The following is a 21872-nucleotide window of genomic DNA, read 5'->3' on the forward strand; positions in this document are numbered from 1 at the left end:
TCCTGAGCCAGAAAGGGAAAAAAAAAAGATAGGAGCACATAGACTTTTCACATTTCCTATATCATGTTTCCTGTGGGTGTCAGAGGAAGATGGGAGAGTCTGAGCTGTTTAATTATCTGTATTTTATAGATTCAGTCCCTGGGTACACTGCACAGAACAGGGCAAGGAGGGATCTGCTTTCTGTTAGCAACTTCTGCAACTTTGGTCCTCTTTTTTCTGGTTTCTCTTCCAGGCTTTGTGGAGCTCCTCTCTTCTTTCCCTACAGCAGCAATCCTGAACCATCCTAGGAGTATCCTCTTTCCCAGCCTGCTGCTAATTAATTAATGAGTTTGGTTAGGCAAGTGTTTTAGATATAATGAGGCTGTAAAGTTAACAGCACAATGAAATAAGCAATGGCTGAGAAGCTCCTATGTCTGGTAGCTATTAGAGAGGCTTTGTGCAGATGGACAGGCTCATTTCTAGGAGCAATCTGCTCCATGCAGCCGCCTAAGATCTTGTGTTAAATTATTATTTGTACTACACCAGTACTTAGGAGCTTTCCAGGGCAACAGGCTGGGGGAAAGCAAAAGTAAACAAATATTCTCCTCCCTGAGAGCTCATGGAGGACCTGATTCAAGGTCTCTCAGATACCAGGGGGCTGTGGAGCTGTCTGCAGTTCAACATGTGCATTTCATTCTGCAATCAGACTGCCCTGATTCTGTTTAATTGTATCCACTCTGGATTAAATGAAACAGGAACGAGATGTATCTTCCTCTGGAATAAGCAGGACAAGCTCTGTTTAGATACAGGAGATTCTGGGCCTCTCTGGCAGGTTCTGTAGTGGAATTCCTGTAGTGCAGCACTCACTGTCCACTCACCGTGGCCAGAGGCTGAGAGGAACAACAGCCTCCATTCCTTCTGTGGCCATCCTCAAAACCCATGAAATACCCTGAGCTGACTGCTGCTGCAATTCATGTTGCCTTGAAGCTCTTGTGATCTGCTCATTTTTTCCTTCAGGTAAAGGTTGTGGGGTTTTCTTTTGAAAGAGCTCTGAGGTGCCGAGGGAGGTGTAGGAGCTGCAGAGACAGAGGAGGGCTGCACTCCCCTGCATGAGTTTCATAGTCACAAGGTGGTACTTGCAGCCACTTGGTCTGGACAGCCACTTGAATGAAAACATGGACTTTTCCAGAGCTGGAAAAAATATGCTGTGGTCCCTGCCCCATAAAATAAAACTCCCTTCTGTTTATTAAGAAATTGAGAAATATCATTGGAGGCAAAAGGCTGCTGTGCTGTAGTTGTAATTCACATGGCCATGCAGGAGTGGGACATCATGGAGAAGGCAGCCTTTGTTGCTGTGCCTTTCCCAGAGAGCTGGGAACATCTCTGCTCTACTGAGAGCTGCCCAGTGAGCTGGGCAGGCTGGAGCTGTGGCTGCCCCATCCCTGGGGGTGCTCAAGGCCAGGCTGGACAGGCTTGGAGCAGCCTGGTCTAGAGGAAGGTGACCCTGCCCAGGGTTGAAATGAGATGAGCTTGAAGGTCCCTTCCAACCCAAACCACTCTGGGATGCTAAGGCAGTGCTCCCCAGCTGTGCCTTCAGACCTCACGTGCTCCACTCCACTGAAGTGATTGTGGCCCCATCCCCCTCTGCAGTCACCAGCTGCCTCTCTCTCCACTATGCCAATCTTTTCTTGCCCCCCTGACTTAAAGAATCAGTTCCAGTCCTGATGAGGGATTTGCTAGGAGCTCTGTAATCCTGCTGGTTCCATCTCTGCCCTTGAGGGGTTCACACCTCCCTAATCCTAATCCCAATCCCTGGGTGGTTCTCTGGAGGAGCCCATGCTGGCTGTGCTTAGCAAAGGCAGAGGGTGAAGTGTGGGGGCAGAAACCCAGCTGGGGTTTTTGTGCAGCACCTGGGGACAGGGCCCTGAGCAGGGCACACCCCTCAGTGCCACTTCAGCCTGTGTGGGACAGCAGGATCACTCGGGAGAAGCAGGTAAAGGTAAAATGCTGCTCCACAGACAGCCCAGCAAAGGAAACACACCAGAAATGATGCAGAACAGCCAAAGTTTGCTTTTTCTTCCTGACAGCCACATGAATCACACCACAGCCTGAAGCTGGAGCCAAGAGCTGTGAGTAGAAATCAGTTGTTGCTTATTAAGAATTTTTTATCTTTACCTCCAGTTATTCATGTCTTCTGACCTTCTGCCTTTGCCCTGCCACAAACACAGGACATACAAATCCACACCTGGCCCCTTGAATAAACTGGTGACTAATATCCACCTTAGTGAACATTACACAGTTTCTTTTCGTTTGCACTTTGGGGCCAGGATATTTTTAGGTGTCTGTCCCATTTGGGCCAAAGACTCTGGATCTTTCCTGCCTTTGACAGATAGAGGTGATGTACCTGAACTTTACTTAGTTTCTGTTCCTGTGTGCATTATATTATCCTGTAATGTGTGATGTACGACATACTGTGACCCATTTCACTTTCCTGTACCCTGCTCCTCCCATTATATTTCTTCATTTTTTAAAAAAGCCCCAGATCATCCATCTACCAGCACATCCTGCCAGAGGAGCAGGCTCCTCCTAGCACTGTGTCCCCATGTTAACCCTGATGTGCCACTTTACAGCCCTTCCCCTGCACAGTCACAGGAGAAATCCTCTCTCGGGTGAGGCTCAGTTGAGCAGAGTTGTGCTGTGGATCTGAGGGAATCCCTTTTGCTATCCAGAGCTGTAGCTGTGCTGAAGGGACTCTGGCATTGATGAGCCACTGGCCAGCAGAGCTGTGTGTCTGGGATCATCTGTGCTGTCCAAGCCCTGGAAGGCTTCCCTAGAAATGGAAGAGGGAAAGCATAAAGAACACATTTTACACACTTCGTGCTGGACTTGGCAGCACAAGACTCAGCACAGGTTAAACTCGTGGAGTTGAGTTACTACAGAAAGCCAAGGCGCTTGCAGAGCTCAGACCACCTGTGTTAAACACTCTGCCCTGGCCATTAAACCCGCGTCTAGACGAGGCCACGGGGCTGGGCTGTGCTGCTGTTCAGAGCGACCGAGCAAACCACATCCTCACGTCCTGGCGCTGCAGGAAACTGGAATAACACCGGCGATATGAAAATAGCGTGTGAACAGCTCAGACCTCCCACCGCTCTGGAGCCCTTCCTTTCAACCTTCGCTCCGCCGTCCAAAACACTCACGTGAAATCTCTCCCCGGGGCCGCTTTACGCCGCAGCGCCGAGAGCAATTACATTTAATGGCATTAAATGGATCCCCTCACGCCGCAGTGTCAGACCACCCTGCGGCCCGGGCCTGAGTGGGGCACGGGGAGGGCAAGGCTATTTAAAAATTTATTTTAAAGAGGACATTATGGGGCAACAGCGTGTATGAAGAGGGGCAACGAGGCTCGTGAAGGGGCTACAGAACAGCCTGTGAGGAGCGGCTGCGGGGCTGTGGAGCTCGGAAGAGCTCAGGGAGCTCCTGACGGGAGGCTGCAGCTCGGTCTGTTCTGCCGGGCCTGCAGTGGGAGAACGAGAGGAAATGGCTCAGCTGAGATACGGGAGTTCAGCTTAGATACGAGGAAAAAAAAAATGAAAGTCACTGTCAGGGCGGTCAGGCATTGGAACAGGCTGCTCAGGGGGGTGCTGGAGTCACCATTCCCGGCGGTGTTTAGGAGGAGTCCGGACGCGGCGCGGGGTTTAGCGGTTCCAGTGGCGCTGCACTGTTCCATCCCCTCACAGGTTTCCTCCAGCCCCGCCGGTTCCGCGGCTCCCGCTCCCGAGGGAGCGCGGAGGGAGGCGCACCCTCACCCAAAATGGCGGCCGGCGCTCCGCGGGCCGCGCCCCCGCGCGCTGAGGGCGCTGCGGCCGCCGGGCGCCAGGGGGCGCGCGAGGCGGGCGGCGCTGCCGGGCCGCCCGGGCGGAAGGACAGACAGACAGACGGACGGACAGACGGAGCGGCCGGCGGGGCCCAGCGGCACCGGAGCCCCGGCCCGGCGGGGACAGGTGAGCGGGGACGGGCGGGCCGAGAGTGAGGGCTGCCGTGCGGTCTGACGGGCAGGCCGGGCCCTGTCAGCCCCGCTGCGGACGCGCTGCCGCCTCCGGGCCGGGCTGTGACCGCGGGCAGCGGGCGAACCTCCGCAGTGGCGGCTCTGGCTGTGCTGTTCCGCGGCTCCCGGATGTTTTAACCGCGCTCTGCCCGGTGCCCGGGGTCGGACCGGCCTCGGGGGAGCGCGGTGGAGCCGGGCTTCCTTCCAGGGGGCTGCTGATCCCCCCTGCCTGCCAGGGGCCCGTGTGCGGGGTGCCCAGGGGCGGGCATTTGGGGATGTCGCGCTGGGACACTTCTGCCTTCGGGAGCAAAGCCCGGCACCGCTGAGAGCCCTTCCCGGGGGCTCTGCTGGCCTGGGAGGGCGCCTGGAAAGCCGGGAGCAGCCTCTCCGTGAGCTGCTGTGTGTGTTTCAGGTGAATATGCGGCTGTCATTCACTCCGCAGGGAAGCTAAATGGGAATTCCACCTCTTTCTGGTAGTAAATCCACATTGTCCTTTACTACCAATCGCTCTGGCTTTCCCTGCCGGGCTCCTGTCTCTTCTAGGGTGTTCTTGTGTATTACATCTGACATTCACGTTTACAATCTGTTGAAAATAAGATACAAGAGGGTTAATGCTCTTAACTCATAGTTGCGTGAGTAATGGTTTGTTTTGGCTCCGGAGAGCCACACCTGGGCACAGACCTTTGCAGATGCTTTTGCCAGCTGGAGTTTCAAGAGCGGTAAAAAAACCTCAGGGGTGCCACAGGCTGCTCCTGTTTATCCCGAGGGGAGGTTCCCTGGAGAGGGGCGGTGTGTTTGCAGCTGGCTGTTGGTACAGCAGGTCTCAGCTACATCACAGGCGTGAGGATGACTCTGGTGTTGCAGTATTCAGCATGAGAAGTACACGGAACTGTTGGAGCAAGTCCAGAGGAGACCATGAAGTTGATAAGGGGACTGGGGCACCTCCCCTGTGGCTGGTAGAGTCGGGGTTGTTCTGCCTGGAAGAGGTTGCCTGGAGACCTCATAGAAGCCTTCCAGTATCTGAAGGGGCTCCAGGGAAGCTGGAGAGGAACTCTTCATCAGGAAATGTGGCAGGACAAGGTGGGAATGGCTGCAAATGGAACCTGGGGAAAATTAGGTGAGGTGTGTGGAAGAAATTCTTCCTTGTGGGGGTGGTGAGGCACTGGCACAGGTTGCCCAGAGAAGCTGTGGCTGCCACATCCCTGCAAGTGCCCAGAGCCAGGCTGGATGGAGCTTGGAGCAGCCTGGGATAGTGGAAGGGAATGAGATGAGTTTTTAAAATCCCTTCTAACCCAGACCATTCCGTGGTTCTGTTCCTGAACTGTGTGTGTCTCTGAAGACAAACACGTCCACGTGTATTTGGAGGAACCTGAGGCATCAGGTGAGCCCAGATTCTTTCAGGTGTCCTGAGTGAGAAATCACTGAGGTAGAACAACTAAATGAGGCCCAGCTGGGAAGAGCAGAATGCAGAGAAGTGCACTGGCTGTGCCCAGGAGCAGCAGCTGGTGCCTTGCACACAGGTGAGGAGGATGAGCTGGGGCAGCCAGGACAGAGCCCCCAGGTTCTGTCTGGAGAGGAGAATGTTCTGTCTGGGGGCAGCATGAATGCTTTTGTGCCAGGGAGCTCACTAAAGAAATATCCAGTTTACAGGCATGTGTTATTGCTGCACTGTGTTTCCTTTTCACCTGTCAGCCCCTCTGTGTAGTGCTGGGAAGCTGCAGTTTAGATTTCCATAACTTTCCCTTTATGACCTAAAGGTCCCTTTTAAGGAATCAGTGCTGAAAAGATGCAGATCCCTGCCTGACACCAGAGGGGAGAGAATGAGGAAGCTGCAAGCACTGTAGTTAATTCAGATTCTGGGTGGATCAGGACACAGAATTGATTAAAAGCCCCTGTTTCCCCCCATTTCAGGCTGCAGGGGTTGTTGTACCCTCACTTGGCACCCTCTGGAGGGTTAAAGGAGCCAGGGAACTGTAACAGACCAGCTCTTTGCAAAGGCCCTGAGCACTTCTGACCTCAGGGCTCCTGGGAGACCGAACTGGAGACACAGGTGAGGGGCCAGAGCAGCAGCTTGGGTGGAACAGCTCTGCTGGAAGGCTGGGAGACTCCTGTGTTGCTGCCTCCCTGAAGCCTCAGGTCATGCCTGGGAACAACCACAATAAAGCAATTCTCCAGTTGCAAAAAATGAAAAGCTTGGGGGGGGGCAACTTCCCCCACTTTTCCTGACACGTGAGGGTTTGCTCTGTCCCTCTGATTCCTGAGGAGGGTTTGCTGACTTCTGTGTGCAGACAGGTTCAGGTCTCACCCGTGGCCTGTGATCACAGGCCTGATGACAGAGCATGTGCTGGGTCAGTGTTTTCCAAAAAAGCCTCTGCAATCAGTGTGTTTGTTTTACTGGTTTTGTGTGTGAGGAAACGGCACAGAAATCTGTGTCAGCCTCTTCCTGACAGGCTGTGGGAGGAAGGAAGTGTTGGCAGGCAGAAGGAATATTTGTCACATGGAGAGGAGGTAATCAAGGGGGAAAACATGCTCCTGGAGGGTACCTGGCTATAGGTGACCTCCTGAAATCCAGCTTGTAACCCTTCCTCCTTCACTGAATTCTTCTCTGGCTTGGAGAGTTGAGGAACAGTGTTTGTAAGAAGGCCAGGGGCTCCTTGTGGAGTGGCAGTCACACTTTGTAACTGGTGACTGAGCTTCATGTCAGTTTAACCCTTGGAGGGGGTGTCTGTGTGGCTGGGGGTGTTGCTGGATCCTGCTCTTGGTGGGTCTCAGTCAGCAAGGTCAGGGATGGGCTGTGGGTGCTGCTCTGTGTCAGAGCTGCTGCTGATGCTGACACAGGTGCCAGTGCAGTCCAAGCCCCGCTGCTGAGAGCTGCTCCTGTTGATCCAAACCTTTTGTGGACACTGGGTTTCCTTTACAAAGAAGACTTTGGGGATTTCATTCTTGTCCTTAAACTCAAGGGGAGGGTGGATACTTCTCAGGTTTTGTGTTGCTGGAATGGCTCCCGAGGTATTAAAGAGTCTTTTTTTCCCAACCCCACGACCGAAGAAGAAGTTGAGGTTCCTCAGTTCTGCTTCTCAAGGTTGTTTATTTTCTTATCTGTCACATTCCTTCTCTGACCTGCTGAGATCTGTCCAGCAGGTCGGGTTGTGGCACAGTGACTGCCCCTGGGGTGGTGTTGGCTTTTTATACTAAGAACTACCTGTGCTTTATTTACAATAATTTTCCAATACCTATCACCTGTGTTAGACAGTCTGTCTCTACTCTAAACCAATCCAAAAGTGTCATCACCACAGCAGAAGATGGAGGACAAGGAGAAGAAGGAGAGGACATGCTCAGATTCCTCCATCTTGCCTCTTGAACCCCCATTCTAAATCCCCAAAATTCTACTTTTTCACCCTATGACAAATTCACTATCATTCTACTCAAACTCTTGTGTCTTGTAAATCTTCACACAAAGTTGGTAATTGTTTCCATGGGCTAAAATCGAAGGCACAGGTGTGTTTGACTCTGTGCCAAGGTCTCTGAGCCCCTTGCCACGGTCTGGCATCACCCAGGGCAGCCAGAGCAATGTCCTGGGTCCCGACAGATACTGGCAGGAGGAGATTCTTCATGTCTGTTCCTTGCTTTGCAGAAAATGCTCTGAACGTGACCAGGACAGCACCTGCTGGAACTAAACCTGCCCAAAGCAAATCCTCCTGCAGCCAGGGCCTGTTTGTGGTGAGCAGGGCAGCTGTGCAAGGGATGGGCTCGGAGAACAGTGCTTTGAAGAGCTACAGCCTGGAGGAGCCGCCCCTGACGCTGCCCAGCGGGCACAGCATCCACCCGGCCGTGCTGCAGGATGGCAAACGCGCCTCCGTCTTCGTGTACAAGAGGGAGAGCCAGGACAAGGTCAACAAAGCTGCCAAGGTACTGCCTGGGCTGGGACACACTGCACAGCTCCCCCTCCTCCTGTTGGCAGGATGGGAATTGGTTAATGGGGTCCAACCCTTGGGAGTGAGGGCAGCAGGAACGTGGAAGCCAGCCTGGCCGTGGGGCAGCTGCAGAGGTCGTTGTGTGCTGCATGCTGAGGGCAGCAGTGTTCAGACAATGCAATGTTCAGGCAGCCTTTGCAAGGTGCTGCCTCCTCCTGCTGATGCAAGTCAGGGTCTTTCTTGGGTGAATCCTACCCAAAATGCCATATTTATTATGAGTAAGGCTTTTATTCTGTGTAAGATTTTTCTCCATCCAGTGCCAGCAGGGAGCTTACAAGACAGATGGAGAGACAAGAACATGTAGTGACAGGACAAGGGGAAATGGCTTCAAACTGAGAGAGAGAGTAGGTTTAGATTCGATATAGGGGAAGAAATTCTTCTCTGTGGGGGTGGTGAGGCCCTGGCACAGGTTGCCCACAGAGAAGCTGTGGCTGCCCCTGGATCCCTGGAAGTGTCAAGGCCAGGCTGGGCAGGGTTTGGAGCAATCTGGGATAGTGGAAGGTGTCCCTGCCCACTGGAGGGGGATGGAACAAGATGGTCTTTAAGGTCCTTCCACCCCAGACCATTCTATGATTCTGTTCCATTACATTATAACAAGTTCTGCAGTCTGAGCGAGGAAGTTTGCAGGGTGCTTGGTGAGGAGCAGGGATGGGCTGTGTGAATTCCATGAGGAAGCATGGCTAAGGGAGCAGGACTAAGCTGTGCACGTGGAGGAGCTGCCTCAGAGGAGGTCTGACCCATCTTTGTTCCTGAAGCACCTGAAAACCTTGCGCCACCCTTGCCTCCTGCGCTTCCTCTCCTGCACCGTGGAAGCCAACGGGATCCACCTGGTGACAGAGCGGGTGAAGCCCCTGGAGATGGTCCTGGAGACACTCTCTGCTGCAGAAATCTGTGCAGGCATCTACGATGTGTTGCTGGCACTCATCTTCCTCCATGACAGGGTAGGTAGCCCTGGCAGCATCATCAGGCTCTGCTGGGAGATGGAGGAAATGTGACAGTGTTGTACCTGGCCTTGTCTGGGTGACTCGCTGCTGGTTCCTCCCAAAAGGACAGACAAGTGCCCCACAGTGCTTGTAGGCTGACACTGCTAAAGTTGCCTGCTTTGGGGGAGGAAGGGTAATTGAAAATGTTGTGGAAATGAGGGAGCAAGCAGTTCTCAGTTCATGGATCTGCTTGTAGTACTTCTTGCTTTAGGGAACTGGGATTGCTTGGCCTTGGTGTTTGTGTACAGCTGATGCAGAGATGGTGTCACTGCTGCCCTGTCTGGGCACTGTGGGTTTGCCCAGGTAAATCCCAGCTCAGACTGTAGCTCTGGGGTTTTGTGTTCACAGTTGGATTTACAGTTGCATTGCAGGGGCTGTGACAATTAGAGCTTTGTCTGCTCTAAAACCCTGGCCCTCCTGCCTGGCACCTGCTGGTCACCCACAAAGTCCCAGAGGAGCTGTGTGGTTTTTTGGCAGCTTTCCCTCAGCCCCCTGCAGTACCTAATTAGTGCTGATTAAGATTCAACATCTTCATCTATCCCCCAAGTCAGTTACCCTTTTTTTTTGTTTTTATGTTTTAGGGAAACCTAACTCATAACAACGTCTGTTTGTCATCCGTGTTTGTGAGTGAGGACGGGCACTGGAAGCTGGGAGGAATGGAAACAGTCTGTAAATTCAGTGAAGCCACCCCAGAGGTAAAAGCCAAGCCAAGTGCACCCTGGATGTTCAGGGGAGGATTCCTGGCCTGTGGAATTTGGCCATCTATGGGGGGAAAGGCCCAAGTCCTTCCACTTAGCTGGATTTGCTATTAAATGTGTTGGCTCACTTCCAGCTCTGTCCTGGAACTTTGCTCTGAGGACACCATTACTATAAACTAAAATGTCCACACAAATTAATTCTCCATTAGTCAAAACACAGCTGCATTTCAAAGGGACACTGCTGGCTGGAGAGTGAGAAATCTTTGCTTTCTGGACTGATATAAAAATTAAAAAAGAGCACGAGGATTCAGGTTAAAATGAGACATTAAGGAAAATAATGTAAATGCCTTCTTAGCTTGTGCTGGTGGCATTTTCACTGCTTGGTAGCAGAAAGAACAATTCCTGTTTTGATTTCTGCTGCCTGCTGTGCAGAGTCAGGCACAGCCTGCCCTGGGTGCCAGCAGAAGGGGAAGGGGCACAGCTGCTTGGCACTGAGGGGACAGGGAGGAAACTCATGGCCCCCCCTTGGCTCTGAGGGGACAGGGATCAGCTCATGGCCCCTCTTGGCACTGAGGGGACAGGGATCAGCTCATGGCCCCCTGTTGGCACTGAGGGGACAGGGATCAGCTCATGGCCCCCTGTTGGCACTGAGGGGACAGGGATCAGCTCATGGCCCCTCCTTGGCTCTGAGGGGACAGGGATCAGCTCATGGCCCCCTCTTGGCACTGAGGGGACAGGGATCAGCTCATGGCCCCCTCTTGGCACTGAGGGGACAGGGATCAGCTCATGGCCCCTGTTGGCTCTGAGGGGACAGGGATCAGCTCATGGCCCCTGTTGGCTCTGAGGGGACAGGGATCAGCTCATGGCCCCTTTTGGCACTGAGGGGACAGGGATCAGCTCATGGCCCCCTGTTGGCACTGAGGGGACAGGGATCAGCTCATGGCCCCCTGTTGGCACTGAGGGGACAGGGATCAGCTCATGGCCCCCTGTTGGCACTGAGGGGACAGGGATCAGCTCATGGCCCCCTGTTGGCTCTGAGGGGACAGGGATCAGCTCATGGCCCCCTGTTGGCACTGAGGGGACAGGGATCAGCTCATGGCCCCCCTTGGCTCTGAGGGGACAGGGATCAGCTCATGGCCCCCCTTTGGCTCTGAGGGGACAGGGATCAGCTCATGGCCCCCTCTTGTCCTTGCAGTTCCTCTGTCACGTGAGGTCGGTGCGAGACCAGTCGTGCATCCCCTGCGAGGAGATGGTGAGTGTCAGCTCAAGGGGCTCCCTGCCCAGCAAGGAAAAACCTGGTGGGCAGGAAGTGTTTTTACATTCATGTTGTATTTCCTCATGCCTAAATGGCGTGGAAGTGGCTCTTGGATATTATCTGAGGTTTCCTTTTGTCCCTCCTCTGTCCCATCCCTGCTTTGGGAATGGTGTTGGGCACAGGTAATGCTACTTTTCAAATGCTTTGTGTTGCTTCTAAATCACCAAAGTTTTGCAAAAATCAGAGTAGTTGCTGAGATTGCCCAAATCACTGTGGTCCTGTGGTTGTGTAACTCTCAGCACAGGCTTTTTCCTACCTGTCAGTCACTTCCCAGCCATTGAGAATCTTGGAGCAGCCTGTGCTGAAGGAGCAGCTTCTGCTCTCTAATTACTGCCTGTTTCCATAGAAATGCTGAAAGCTGTTGACTGCCTGCATTCATCAGGGAGTTGTTTCATCATGATGGAGTTGCTCCTTTGGGTTATAAATTCCCCAGTGGAGGTTTTTTTAGCATAATATTCTACTTGTAGGGTACACAGTGGAGCTTTGGTGCTATAAAAAGAATTAGAGAGTGCATATGGTGGGGGGTGGGAATAAAGACTTATGGAAAACACCACATATTTCATAAGCTCCTGCCTTGCTGGGGTTTTTTCTTGTGTTTTGTTTTGTTTTCAGTCTGCAGACTTCAAAATGCTGCCCAGCAGCTACGGGCATGCGAGGGACGCCTACGCATTTGGGACAACAGTTGAGAATCTCCTGACAGTTCTCCATGGTCAGGGTGAGAATGACACTGGTTTATTTTGCTGCTGACAGGCCCTGTGGTCCCTGGTGGTTGAAGGTTCCACCTTGCTCTGCAGCTGGCAGCAGTGCTGTGGGCTCAGTGGCCAGTGTTTTTCCTTGCTTGCAGGCTTTTTTCCTGTGTTCCCCTTTTCCTGTGGGGACGTGGTCAGGTGTGGCTGGAGGTCACCAGCCCACGTGACACGAGCACTCCCAAACCTGCTCTGGTCCTGCCAAGGGTTATGGATGTGGCAGGGGGGGGTCTTGAGAGCCACAGCTGAGCAGGGGCTGTCACTTCAGCAGAGAGGCAGCAGGAAGTTTCTTGGGAGAACAGTAGCACTCCTTGGAGGCCCAGTAGCCAGGCAGGTTAGGAAGGGAAATGGAAATGCTACTTTCCCCTTCCTTTGGCACTTTTGCTAAAAATAAGTTTTTGTGTGGGGTGGAGGAGTCCTGAATGTATCTTGTTCAGTGTGGAGAGAGGAATCTAACAGTAGGTGCTCTGGATTTCAGTTTCAGCAGATATTCTCTCCAGCTTTCAGCAAACCTTGCACTGTACACTGCTGAATCCAGACCCAAAGTGTCGCCCACCACTGTCCAGCCTCTTGTCTCACGAGTTCTTCAGGTAAGGACAGGAATATCAGGCCTCTCTTGGTCTTGATGCTGCTTTGAAGATGGGATGGGAGTGCAGACTTAATCAGGGATCCTTGACAAAGAGGCTCCTTGAATGAGGAAGATGTTCCCAGCCCTCCCAGAGAGGTGCTGAGCAGCAGCCTTCAGCTGTCACCGCCTTGCTGGCACTCTTGATCCAGCAGCATTTGGCTTGGGTCCCTCTGTCTCTTCTCTCTGCTAAAAGAGTGGTGGGGGGTTTCAGTCTCCTTCACAGTGGGTGGTTTAAGCATCAATAAGGATTACACTTGACAGCTTTTGGTTTTGTGCTTAGGAATGATTTTCTGGAAGTTGTGAATTTTCTGAAGACCTTAACGCTAAAGTCTGAGGAGGAGAAAACAGAATTTTTCAAGTAAGTGAAGGAACTGTAATGTGGAAACTTCTCATTTCAGAATGATAAAGCACACTTCTGCAAATGGATTGTGGGGGCACCTGGGAAGGCTCCTGGCCAGAGGTGCTTCCTCAGGTGGCAGATTTGGTGGCTTTGGCAGAACCTTGGTCACTCTGTAATACTCTGGGTACTCCAGCCAAAGTGAGAGCCCTTATCAAAGAGGAACCTCTCCAGCTCTCATTTCCCAATTCCCTGTGACTGGTTTGGTGGTTGGGAGGAGCAGTCCCTGCTGAGCATCATCCTGATGCTCCCCAGCCTCCAGAGGGATGCAGCTGCCAGTGAGAGAGTTTGCAGTAAGACTTGCTGGGTGAATTAATCATGTGGAGCCAAGAGTAAAGCTGTTGCCTGTAATGGATGTCTCAGCTGCAGTAGTGGAACATCTTGCAGTAAATCTCACTGTTGTGGTCCCCAGGAATTTTTCTGTCAGGGAATTTTCTGTGTAATCATGGCATTATCTAGGCCTGAAAAGGGGAGAAGCTGATTTTTTCTTTTCCATATAAAAGAGCCTTGGTGTTCTTTTATAAGCAGGGCTGTTTTCCTGCTTATTTTATACATCAGTTATTTTTAATTAGTTTGAGGTTTAAGTGGAGAAGTAAGAGGAGAATGGGGATCCTTAGCAGGAACATTCAGAGTGTTTCTCACTAGCTCTGTGTCAGCAGTGTTTACTGAGGGAGGGGATGAGCACTTTGCCTAAAGACAGGGGAGTGCTGCCCTTCCATCAGGCAGAGGGGCCTTCCCAGCATGTGCACCCTTCTCTTGGTCTCCTTCAAGCATAGAGAGACAGCAGTAACTGATAATTAATATTTTAAAAATTAAAATCTGACAGACAGGAGCAGTTAAATTAAAAAAAAAAATTAAAGCACAAAATTAAGCTCTGATAAACCCAATCTGTTGGCCTCCTTAGATGGAAGTGGTTTCAAAAGGGGATTCCCTTTGTGCAAGGGAAACTTCCCTTGTGTGGTAGGTAGAACAGCCTTTTCCAAAGCAGCAGGAAAATCCTTGCAATGGACCAGGGTGAGGAGTGAGAGGAGAGCTCTCTGCTGCAGTTTTGACTGTAGCTCTTGACAGGAGATGCCAGCAGCTCAGAGGCAGTTTGATGCCCCAGCAGCTTCGTGTGCCAGCTGGATGTGCTTGTGCCAGCCCATGATCCAGGTGTGGGGTGTTACAGGATGTGGTTCTGGCTCCTGGGCTGTGCTATCTTTGCCTCAGGCAGGAGCAGAGGCTTCTCTCTGTAGGTCAGAATGCAGACAGAGGAAAAGGCTGCAGTGGGACACTGACTCTGCATGAGTCAGACACAAAAAGGGGAAAATGATCCCAAGGGAAACAGGCATAAATGCATGGAAGGCTGCCTTGATACTAATTGCTGTTTCCTGGAATGCAGATTCCTGCTGGACAGGGTGGCTGGATTGTCAGAGGAGCTGATAGCATCACGGCTGGTGCCTCTCCTGCTCAATCAGCTCGTGTTTGCAGAACCTGTAGCTGTCAAGAGTTTTCTTCCTCATCTGCTGGGCCCAAAGAAAGGTGACCTTTAAATACTTCCTCATCACAATTATTCCTGACAAGTTTGGAATGAATTCAGAGCAGTTGTTTCATCACTGGATCAAGGGAATAGTGGTGTTTCCCTAAGCAGAACAAATGCTGTAAGAGACAGAACTGGACAGGACAGTTATCTGTGCCTCCTCCTTTGCACTGCTCTGCTGGTGCTGGGAGGAGAATTAGCAATGATCCTGTGTCACCACTCAGTAGCTGCTGGGTGAGCTGTCTCTGCTGGGTGAAGCAGCCTTTTCCCACCCTCCCCTCTGTTCCCTAGAGCAAAGTGGGGAGAGCCAGACCAGCTGCCTGCTGTCACCAGCCCTGTTCCAGGCCCACGTGATCCCTGTGCTGCTGAAGCTCTTTGAGGTGCACGAGGAGCACGTGAGGATGGTGCTGCTGTCTCACATCCACGCCTACGCCGAGCTGTTCTCTCGGGAGGAGCTGAAGAACATCATACTGCCCCAGGTTAGGGACAGCACTCAGGGCTGCTGCGTGCTGGAATATAGGGGTAGGACGGTCAGGATGGATGGAGAGCAGAGATCTCTGCAGCCAGGGCTTGGAACTTGTGGGTTATTGCAAAGAGTCTGGGTGCAGGGCCCTGCTGGGAGCTGCCAGCCACAGCTCAGAGCAGGCCCCAGAGAGGGAGTGAGAGGTAAAGAGAGTGGGAGAGAGAGAAGGCAAGAGCATGGTAAAGAGGATGAGAGAGAGCAAAAGAGTAAAAGAGAGTGAAGTTCCTGTTACAATACCATAAATCTTCTTCTGTGCTGAATATTCTATTTCTCACTAACCAATCTAATACAAGATACAGATCCTATAGCATTTACATACAGCTGTAAGAATCATTACATTACCATACTGTGTTACATTTTAAACCCTAAAACTCCTCTTTGGAGCCCTTCTGCCAAGCCAGCAGGGTCTGCTCTGACCCTTGGAGCTGTCTGCAAGCAGAGGGTGTTGTTCCATCAAAAGGGGATCACCTTCAGCTGGCCATGCCATTGTTTTCCAGTTGTTCAGTAACTAAGGGATCTCAAAGCTTGCTTTCCTTTCAATCTTGCTTATAGTTTCCATATTCCCAAAATCTTTTGCCAGGCAATCATATTTATAAGGCTTTCCTGTTTCATCTTCCCCAACATATGAGACTTCACAGAATCACTGAATGGTTTGGGTTGGAAGGGACTTTAAGGACCATCTAATCTAATCTAACCTAACCCTGCCATGGGCAGGGACACCTGCCACTAGACCAGGTTGCTCAGAGCCCCATTCACCCATCAGCCACCCTACTTAATTGGTAGCACAAAGTGGAAGGCTGATTTTATGCTATGAAACAACATCCAGTCTCTACTGAGAGCTGCAGGGGATTAGAAATGAGATGTGCTGCACAAGTAGCACTTGAGGAGGCAGGCAGTGCAAAAGCAGAGTTTTGTGCTGGGCTGACATTGTGTGTTGTTGGTGCAGGTGTTGCTGGGCCTGAGGGACACCAGTGACTCCATCGTGGCCATAACCCTGCACAGCCTGGCTGTCCTCGTCTCCCTGCTTGGGCCTGAAGTGGTTGTGGGTGGAGAAAGAACAAAGATCTTCAAAAGCTCTGCACCAAGTTTCATGAAAACTGCTGATCTCTCCCCAGAAGGTAAAAGATACAGTCAGAGTGCTCTTGGGATGCTCTCCTGTTCTGTCCAAGCAGTGTAGGCAGAATTTCTTGGATTTTTAATCTGTTCCTGCTCATTAATTTAAAAAAAAAAAAGCTAATTTGCAGCCAAACTTGGATTTTAAGTTAGGTGCTATTTGCAGATACAGAATTGATTCCAGAAGAGTTATATAAAAGTATTTTAAATACACCAAATAGATTGGGAAAAAGTGAAACCTCTTAATTTAAGAATCCCTGTAAGTAAAGAAGAGTGTGTGTGTCTTCTGTGGAGAAACTGTATTGCCTTTCTGAAGGACTTCTATAGGCAGTTATTTAATATTCCCTCTGTCCTTTCTGTTCTTAAAACCAGTAAATCTCATGTTCTTCCCCCAATTTCTATTCATAGATTGGAAAAGGAATACCAACTTCCCTATTTTCTCAGCTCTCTGGAGGCTTTTCAGCTAATGCAAGTGAAGACAGTAGCCCCTGCACCTGCTAGATAACTTGGAACCAAGTGTGCTAAGGGAAAGCTTCTCTGGATACTGAAACTCAGAATATTTATAACAAGGGAACAGCCAGCATCTGTGCAACTTTAGATGTAGAGATACTAAATGAAATACATGACAGATCAGTTTAAGTGCTTGCTTTCTGTTTATGTGTGTACTGGCAGCTACCACCCTTCATTAAAATCTGTGGATGGCTCACTGCATTAGTTTCTTTACATTATTTATTTTAGTAGACTGTAGTAAATAAACCACTTTGGATCACAGGGTGAAACCAGGTTTCTTTTTCAGAATATACTTAAAATCAGATCTGATTTAACTATTGGTAAACAACAAAAACCTCCACCTTTGTCCTCAGCAGTGAGTGATGATCTGCAAAAAGCAGCACAAGAGGCTGAGCACATGATGCTTAATGAGCTGTTTGCTCAAGCCCCTCAAAGGATGTGCCCTTAATGAAGGGCACTGGGGAGGGGGTGGGTTCTCTGTGTTCCTTGCAGTCCTTTCCTGTGGGCTCTGTGTGTCTGGTGGCACTGGTGATGCCTGGCCTAGGCAGGCACAGCTGGCTGGGAACACACATGAGCCCTGTGGAAGGAGGTGCAGCACTGGCCCAAACTGTGCCATTTTGAAATGCTGGCAGCAGGGTCCCCTCACCAGGACTGACCATACCCTGCAGCTCCCAAAACTGACTTGCAGCCACGTGCTTGCCAAGCTGGCACCACTGAGCCAGGGAAATAAACACACCTGCCTTGGGCAGCTCCAAAGCATGGCCTTGCCTGCCCAGCACCACCTCACCTCAGGCTGGGACAGGAGGGCAGCTGGCAGTCAGCCTTCAGAGCAGAGACTCATTTCTCATTGCAGGGAGCTGCTGTGCCCCTGCCCAGGCATGGAAAGGGCTTTGTGTAGTGTCCTGAGTTATGCTTGGAATCGCTGTGAGTGCAGGGCTTTTGTAGAAGGCAGGTACCAGGGGATTTGTGATGCAGTTGGGATTTTGGATCCAGCCAGGTGGCAAACAGCATTTTTAAAGCATCTGCTCTGATCCTAATCAGTTTATTCATTGTGTGTTTCTTGAAAGAACATCTCAGCAAAGCTGACCATATACAGTTGCCATAACTTTGTACTGACAAGAGCTGCAGGCAGCAGGAACAGAGGAGTATTGTGTTCTATATGGATCAGGAGGTGCAGCTGTTGGATTGCTGTGCCAGGCCTCAGTGTTGCTCAAAAAGAACATCCCAGTGCTGCAGGCAGTTCAGCTCAGACTGACAGCACACCTTGTGCACTTGTGTCCTTTCTTTTCTTTTATCTTGGCAGGTTCCCCCAGTCATGGAGTGATCAGTCAGAGAAACCAAACCTCTCAGCCCCTGAAGAGCAGTCCCAGCTCGTTCCCCAGCTCTGCAAATGCACCTGGCAAAAAGCTTCCCATGCAACAGGACAATTCCCTGGCTTCACAGACAGGTAAAACGTGCCCTAGTGCTTCCTTTCAGAAATCAAGTGTTCACCAAGGAAGTGTTGCTTGAAAAGATGTGCTGATCTGAAAGAGTCAGTGAACCACAGAGGGCAACAGTGAAGGAGGGGGAGTGTGATCCTTAGCATCCTAGGGAATGGCTATTTGGGAAGCTGACATACACAGACTGGGTGCCTGGACTTGAATTTGTTTTTTTGTTTTCTTATAGCAGATTCTGTGCTGTGCTTTCACCCCTCACAGCTCAGCAGATACTCTGCATTTACAGCTCATTCTGACAGAGCTGATTCTGTTTCCTTCCATGGTCTTTTCTCAGCCACCTTTGCTTATCAGCCATCAGCTTGTCTTGCCCCAGGGCTCTGAGGTGAATTCCCTCCTTTGCAAGCAGGAAGGTGTCCCTGCTTTCTAATCCAAGAGGAGCTTTCTTTCCAATCAATTACTGGCTTGTTCCCGTGCCAGGTGCTGCCTGTAATGTCAGGAACTTTTAGCCATAACTCCATCTCTGCCTGCACTTGCTCTCTTTAAATGGGTGTGTAACACCTTTGTCTTCCACAGGTGAGCAAGGCCCTCAGCCCCCCGTGAATGGAATTCCTGGAAGCATTAACACACTGGGGAGCAGCAGGAGCTCTTTGACTACCTCAGAAAAGCCAGCAGAGGAGTGGCCAGACTGGAGTGAGCCAGAGGAGACAGACACTGAGAAAACTGTGAACATCCAGATCCAGCCCCGGGAGCTGCAGGGCAGCACGGGGCCTTACTTTGCTGATCATGATGTAGATGAGAAGCCTTGGGATGACTTTGAACCCAGGAGCCCCAGTTGTAAAGTGTCCTCAGGAACCTGCCCCAGTGTGACACAGGCTGGTGCAGCTGAAAGGCCTCTGCCAGGTACCCAGCAACTGAGCAAAGAATTCAAAAGCCTCAGACTGAGTCCCCCCACAAAGCCTTGCCATGGGAACAGCTGGAGCAATGACAAGTGGGACCATGAGGAACAACTGGGAGAAACTGTGCTGCCAAAAACCTTTCAGGAAAGGCTGAAGTCTTCATCAGAGTCTGGCCTGGGAGAAGAATTCACCATCAAAGTGAAGAGGAAACCAGTGCAAGACCCAGAGCTGGACTGGTTTGCTGACATGATCCCAGACATTAAACCTTCTTCCTCCCTCTTGATTTTCCCTGAGGCAAGGACAGAAGCAGTTATTCCCCCTCACTCAGGTGGGGTGTCCAGCAGAGAAGGGGCCTCCCAGAATGTGCTGTTCTCATCCAAATTTGCAGCAGCTGATGTGATTGAGGTAAGAGGCTCGAGGTTTAGGTGACTGCAGCCCTGAGGGGCTCCTCAGCATACAGCAGGTGCTGCAGTGGGCACTTGGTGCAGCAAAGGGAGCTCTGTTAGGAAACAGGGAATGGACTCCATTTGTACACTGCTACAAGCACTCAGGGGTTTTAGCTCCAGCTTTTACTCTGTATCCTGGAATCCTGTGATTTGTTAAGGAGAGTTTGGTCAGGACAGGTAAAACAAGGCTGGATCCTGGCTGCTGAACAGACATGGTCCCATCCACAAACAGAAGGGGCTTTCAGGCACAGAGAGTGCTCAGGACTGAAGTGTTGTTCCTGACTCTTTTAGCAAAACATAATAGCATTTAAATTAAGGTCCAGGAAACCTGAACCTCTGGATTACAGAGTAAAGATTTTTGAGTGTGTTGTTTTCATGAAAGAATAGCTGAAACCTTTCTCTCTTTCAGAGACACAGGGGGTCACAAAACTGGAGCTTCTTTAAGCAGATAGATCCCTGTAGCCCAATCAGGGAGACTCCAAAGAGCATTGCTGTTTCCTCGGAGGGGAAGGCAGTGTTCCCACCTGAACATGTAACTCTCTTAGGGAACAGGTGTTGACTTCAAGTTGTTTTGCTCATTCAGCCTCAAGAGAGCTACCCCAGGGACAGCAGGGAGCATGGGGAGAGGAGCCTGGGCTGTAAACTGGAGTTGTTTATGACATTTGAAAGTGGCACAGTGTCCTGTGACTGTCATGATCCCAACCCCATTGTGGGGGGAACCCAGTGAGTTCTCTGTCAGTGGGAAGGGCAGGTCAAACTTAGTGTTAGAATACAACAAGAAAACAGCTCTTTCCTAGGGGAAGGATATAATCTAATGTATGGCATCATTTTTTTAATGGGAAGTGGGTTTGATACAAACAGAAAAAAAAATAAGACTCCCTGTTAAATCTGCTTTTGAACTACAAGAGGAATCACCTTAAAGACAAAGTTCTTTAAGACCATAAGCTGCAAATACTGACACTTCATGTTTGTGCTTTTGGCCTTGTGGATGAATGCTCTGCCATCCCAAGGCCACACAAGGCTCCTGCCCGGCTCCTGGGCTGTGCTAAGCACACGAGTACATTCCACATCCCTTAATCTTGATAATTTTATGTGATTCTAGGCTGAAGCTACAGGCTGGGGTGAAGAAGAGGAGTTGAACTGGGAAGATGATACAAACTGGTAACAGTTGTGAGTGAGACCAAGGCGATTGATGCTGTGTTGGATCCTGTGACAGGAGCTGCTGCTTCCCCGGTACAATGGCTAAAGTACCTCAGCACTGCTTTTGCCACAAGGCAGGCACTTGCTGCACAGCCACAAGATCCTGTGGGGCCTGAGCTCTTGCCAGGGATGCTCCTTCCCAGTCTGTGCCAAAAGCTGCAGGGGTGAGCCTGCACTCCAGCAATGTGCCCAGCTGTGGTGCTGCCCCTGCTCCCAGAGAGAGGACAGCTGCTGGTGGTGATGGTGCTGATGTGCTACTGCAGGCCAAGAGTGGTGGAGGAGATTGATCCAGAACTCACCCCTTCCCTGAAAAACTGCTGACAATAAATGAAAGTCACACTGAGTTTCTTGGTTAATGTGCCTTTTTCCTTTGGTTTTCCTGTTTGGTTTTTTTCCCCTTTCCCAGAAAAATAAAGCCCTTAGAAATGGCTCCTTTTAACTTTTCAGCTAAGAGATGATTTTAAGATGAATGTACAGTTTATTCAACTTATTTATTTCTGTTTGTATAGTTCTGTCAATGGATGCCACAAGAGGTGCTAGGAACCATACAGTGAACAACCACAAACTGCTTAAGCACCGTGTTCTTTCTGCTCTTAACTGTAAAGACCAATAAAGATTATTTTTAAAGGATCACCCTAGCGTGGAGTGCCTGCATGTGACAGGAACAAGGTCACTGCTACTTTTACAACAGATCCAAACCTCTCAGTATTCAGAATCCAATGTCATGGCATGTTTATCTCCACACAGTAGAAGAACAAGCAATATAAAACCCCACAGCTCCCATGTGCAGTAGTGTGCACTCAAACCCATCAGGCCACGCAGGAGAGGCTGGCATGCCCCCCTCAGTCCATCCTGGCACACAACCAGGAGCCAGCAGTTCTGTAGAGCACTGCCCCATGGCACAGCTTTTCCTTCTGCAGCTCTCCTGGCACAAAGGCACCTCCTCCCTCCCACCAGGGAGCCCAGCTGGGTCATTGTCCCCAAGGCCTGAGGAGCACCTACCGCAAGCTGTCCCTGAGGGTGGCAATGGCTGCGTGCAGAGCCTCCAGCTTCACTGCAAGCCAGCCTGGGGGGGGCCCTTTCTGGAGCAGCAGCTTCACAGCCTCCACTGCTCCCTCCATGGTGCCTACTGCTGCCTTGTACTGCTCCTCAGAGGGCGGGTGACAGGCTCTTTTGGCCACAGGCTGCAGATTTAAGCATGAAACATCAATTTAATACTGCATGAAACATTCATTTAATACTGTACTTGAGGGATCAGTCTTCATCCAAATGCAAGAAACCCCTTAGGTGGAGCAGAGCTGCAAGAGTCCCTGGTCCTGTGAGGGTTCTTGCTGCCTGGCAGGCAGCACCTGACCAGACCATTAAAATATCATACAAAGGGCTAGGAGTGCATGTGACCTTTCTTCTTAGGACATGGAAGGCAGCAAGAGTAGCTCAGCTTTTCAGAGACTCCCCAGAACTGTC

The 21872-nt window shown here is 50.9% G+C and overlaps 2 protein-coding genes across 7 annotated transcripts in view; one reads left to right on the forward strand and one right to left on the reverse strand.

The window, feature by feature from the left end:
* Positions 1–3902: 3902 nt before the first annotated feature.
* SCYL3 (SCY1 like pseudokinase 3) lies at positions 3903–21041 on the forward strand. The gene is made up of 14 exons (XM_036387623.2): positions 3903–3980; positions 7659–7933; positions 8754–8939; positions 9563–9676; positions 10875–10931; positions 11607–11709; positions 12219–12330; positions 12649–12726; positions 14147–14286; positions 14576–14763; positions 15754–15925; positions 17734–17877; positions 18440–19167; positions 20311–21041. Exons 2-14 carry the CDS (start codon positions 7769–7771, stop codon positions 20371–20373), a joined length of 2250 nt encoding a protein of 749 aa, XP_036243516.1. The 5' UTR covers positions 3903–3980; positions 7659–7768; the 3' UTR covers positions 20374–21041.
* The window catches only part of FIRRM (FIGNL1 interacting regulator of recombination and mitosis), a 30418-nt gene continuing 17435 nt past the window's right edge, over positions 8890–21872 (reverse strand). For 3 of the 6 annotated variants that reach the window (XM_036387621.2, XM_036387617.2, XM_036387622.2), the window contains 2 exons: positions 21411–21592; positions 12329–12554 (listed from right to left, as the gene is read on the reverse strand). In XM_036387621.2, the coding sequence (XP_036243514.1) occupies positions 12482–12554; positions 21411–21592 (255 nt within the window). In that variant the 3' untranslated portion in view covers positions 12329–12481. Of the gene's footprint in view, positions 8972–12328; positions 12555–20863; positions 21593–21872 lie in introns of those variants that run through there. The other 3 variants (XM_036387619.1, XM_036387618.1, XM_036387620.2) reach the window with 3 other exon arrangements.

The sequence above is a fragment of the Molothrus ater genome, chromosome 9 (genome assembly GCF_012460135.2).
Source record: "Molothrus ater isolate BHLD 08-10-18 breed brown headed cowbird chromosome 9, BPBGC_Mater_1.1, whole genome shotgun sequence".
NCBI classification, from domain to species: domain Eukaryota; kingdom Metazoa; phylum Chordata; class Aves; order Passeriformes; family Icteridae; genus Molothrus; species Molothrus ater.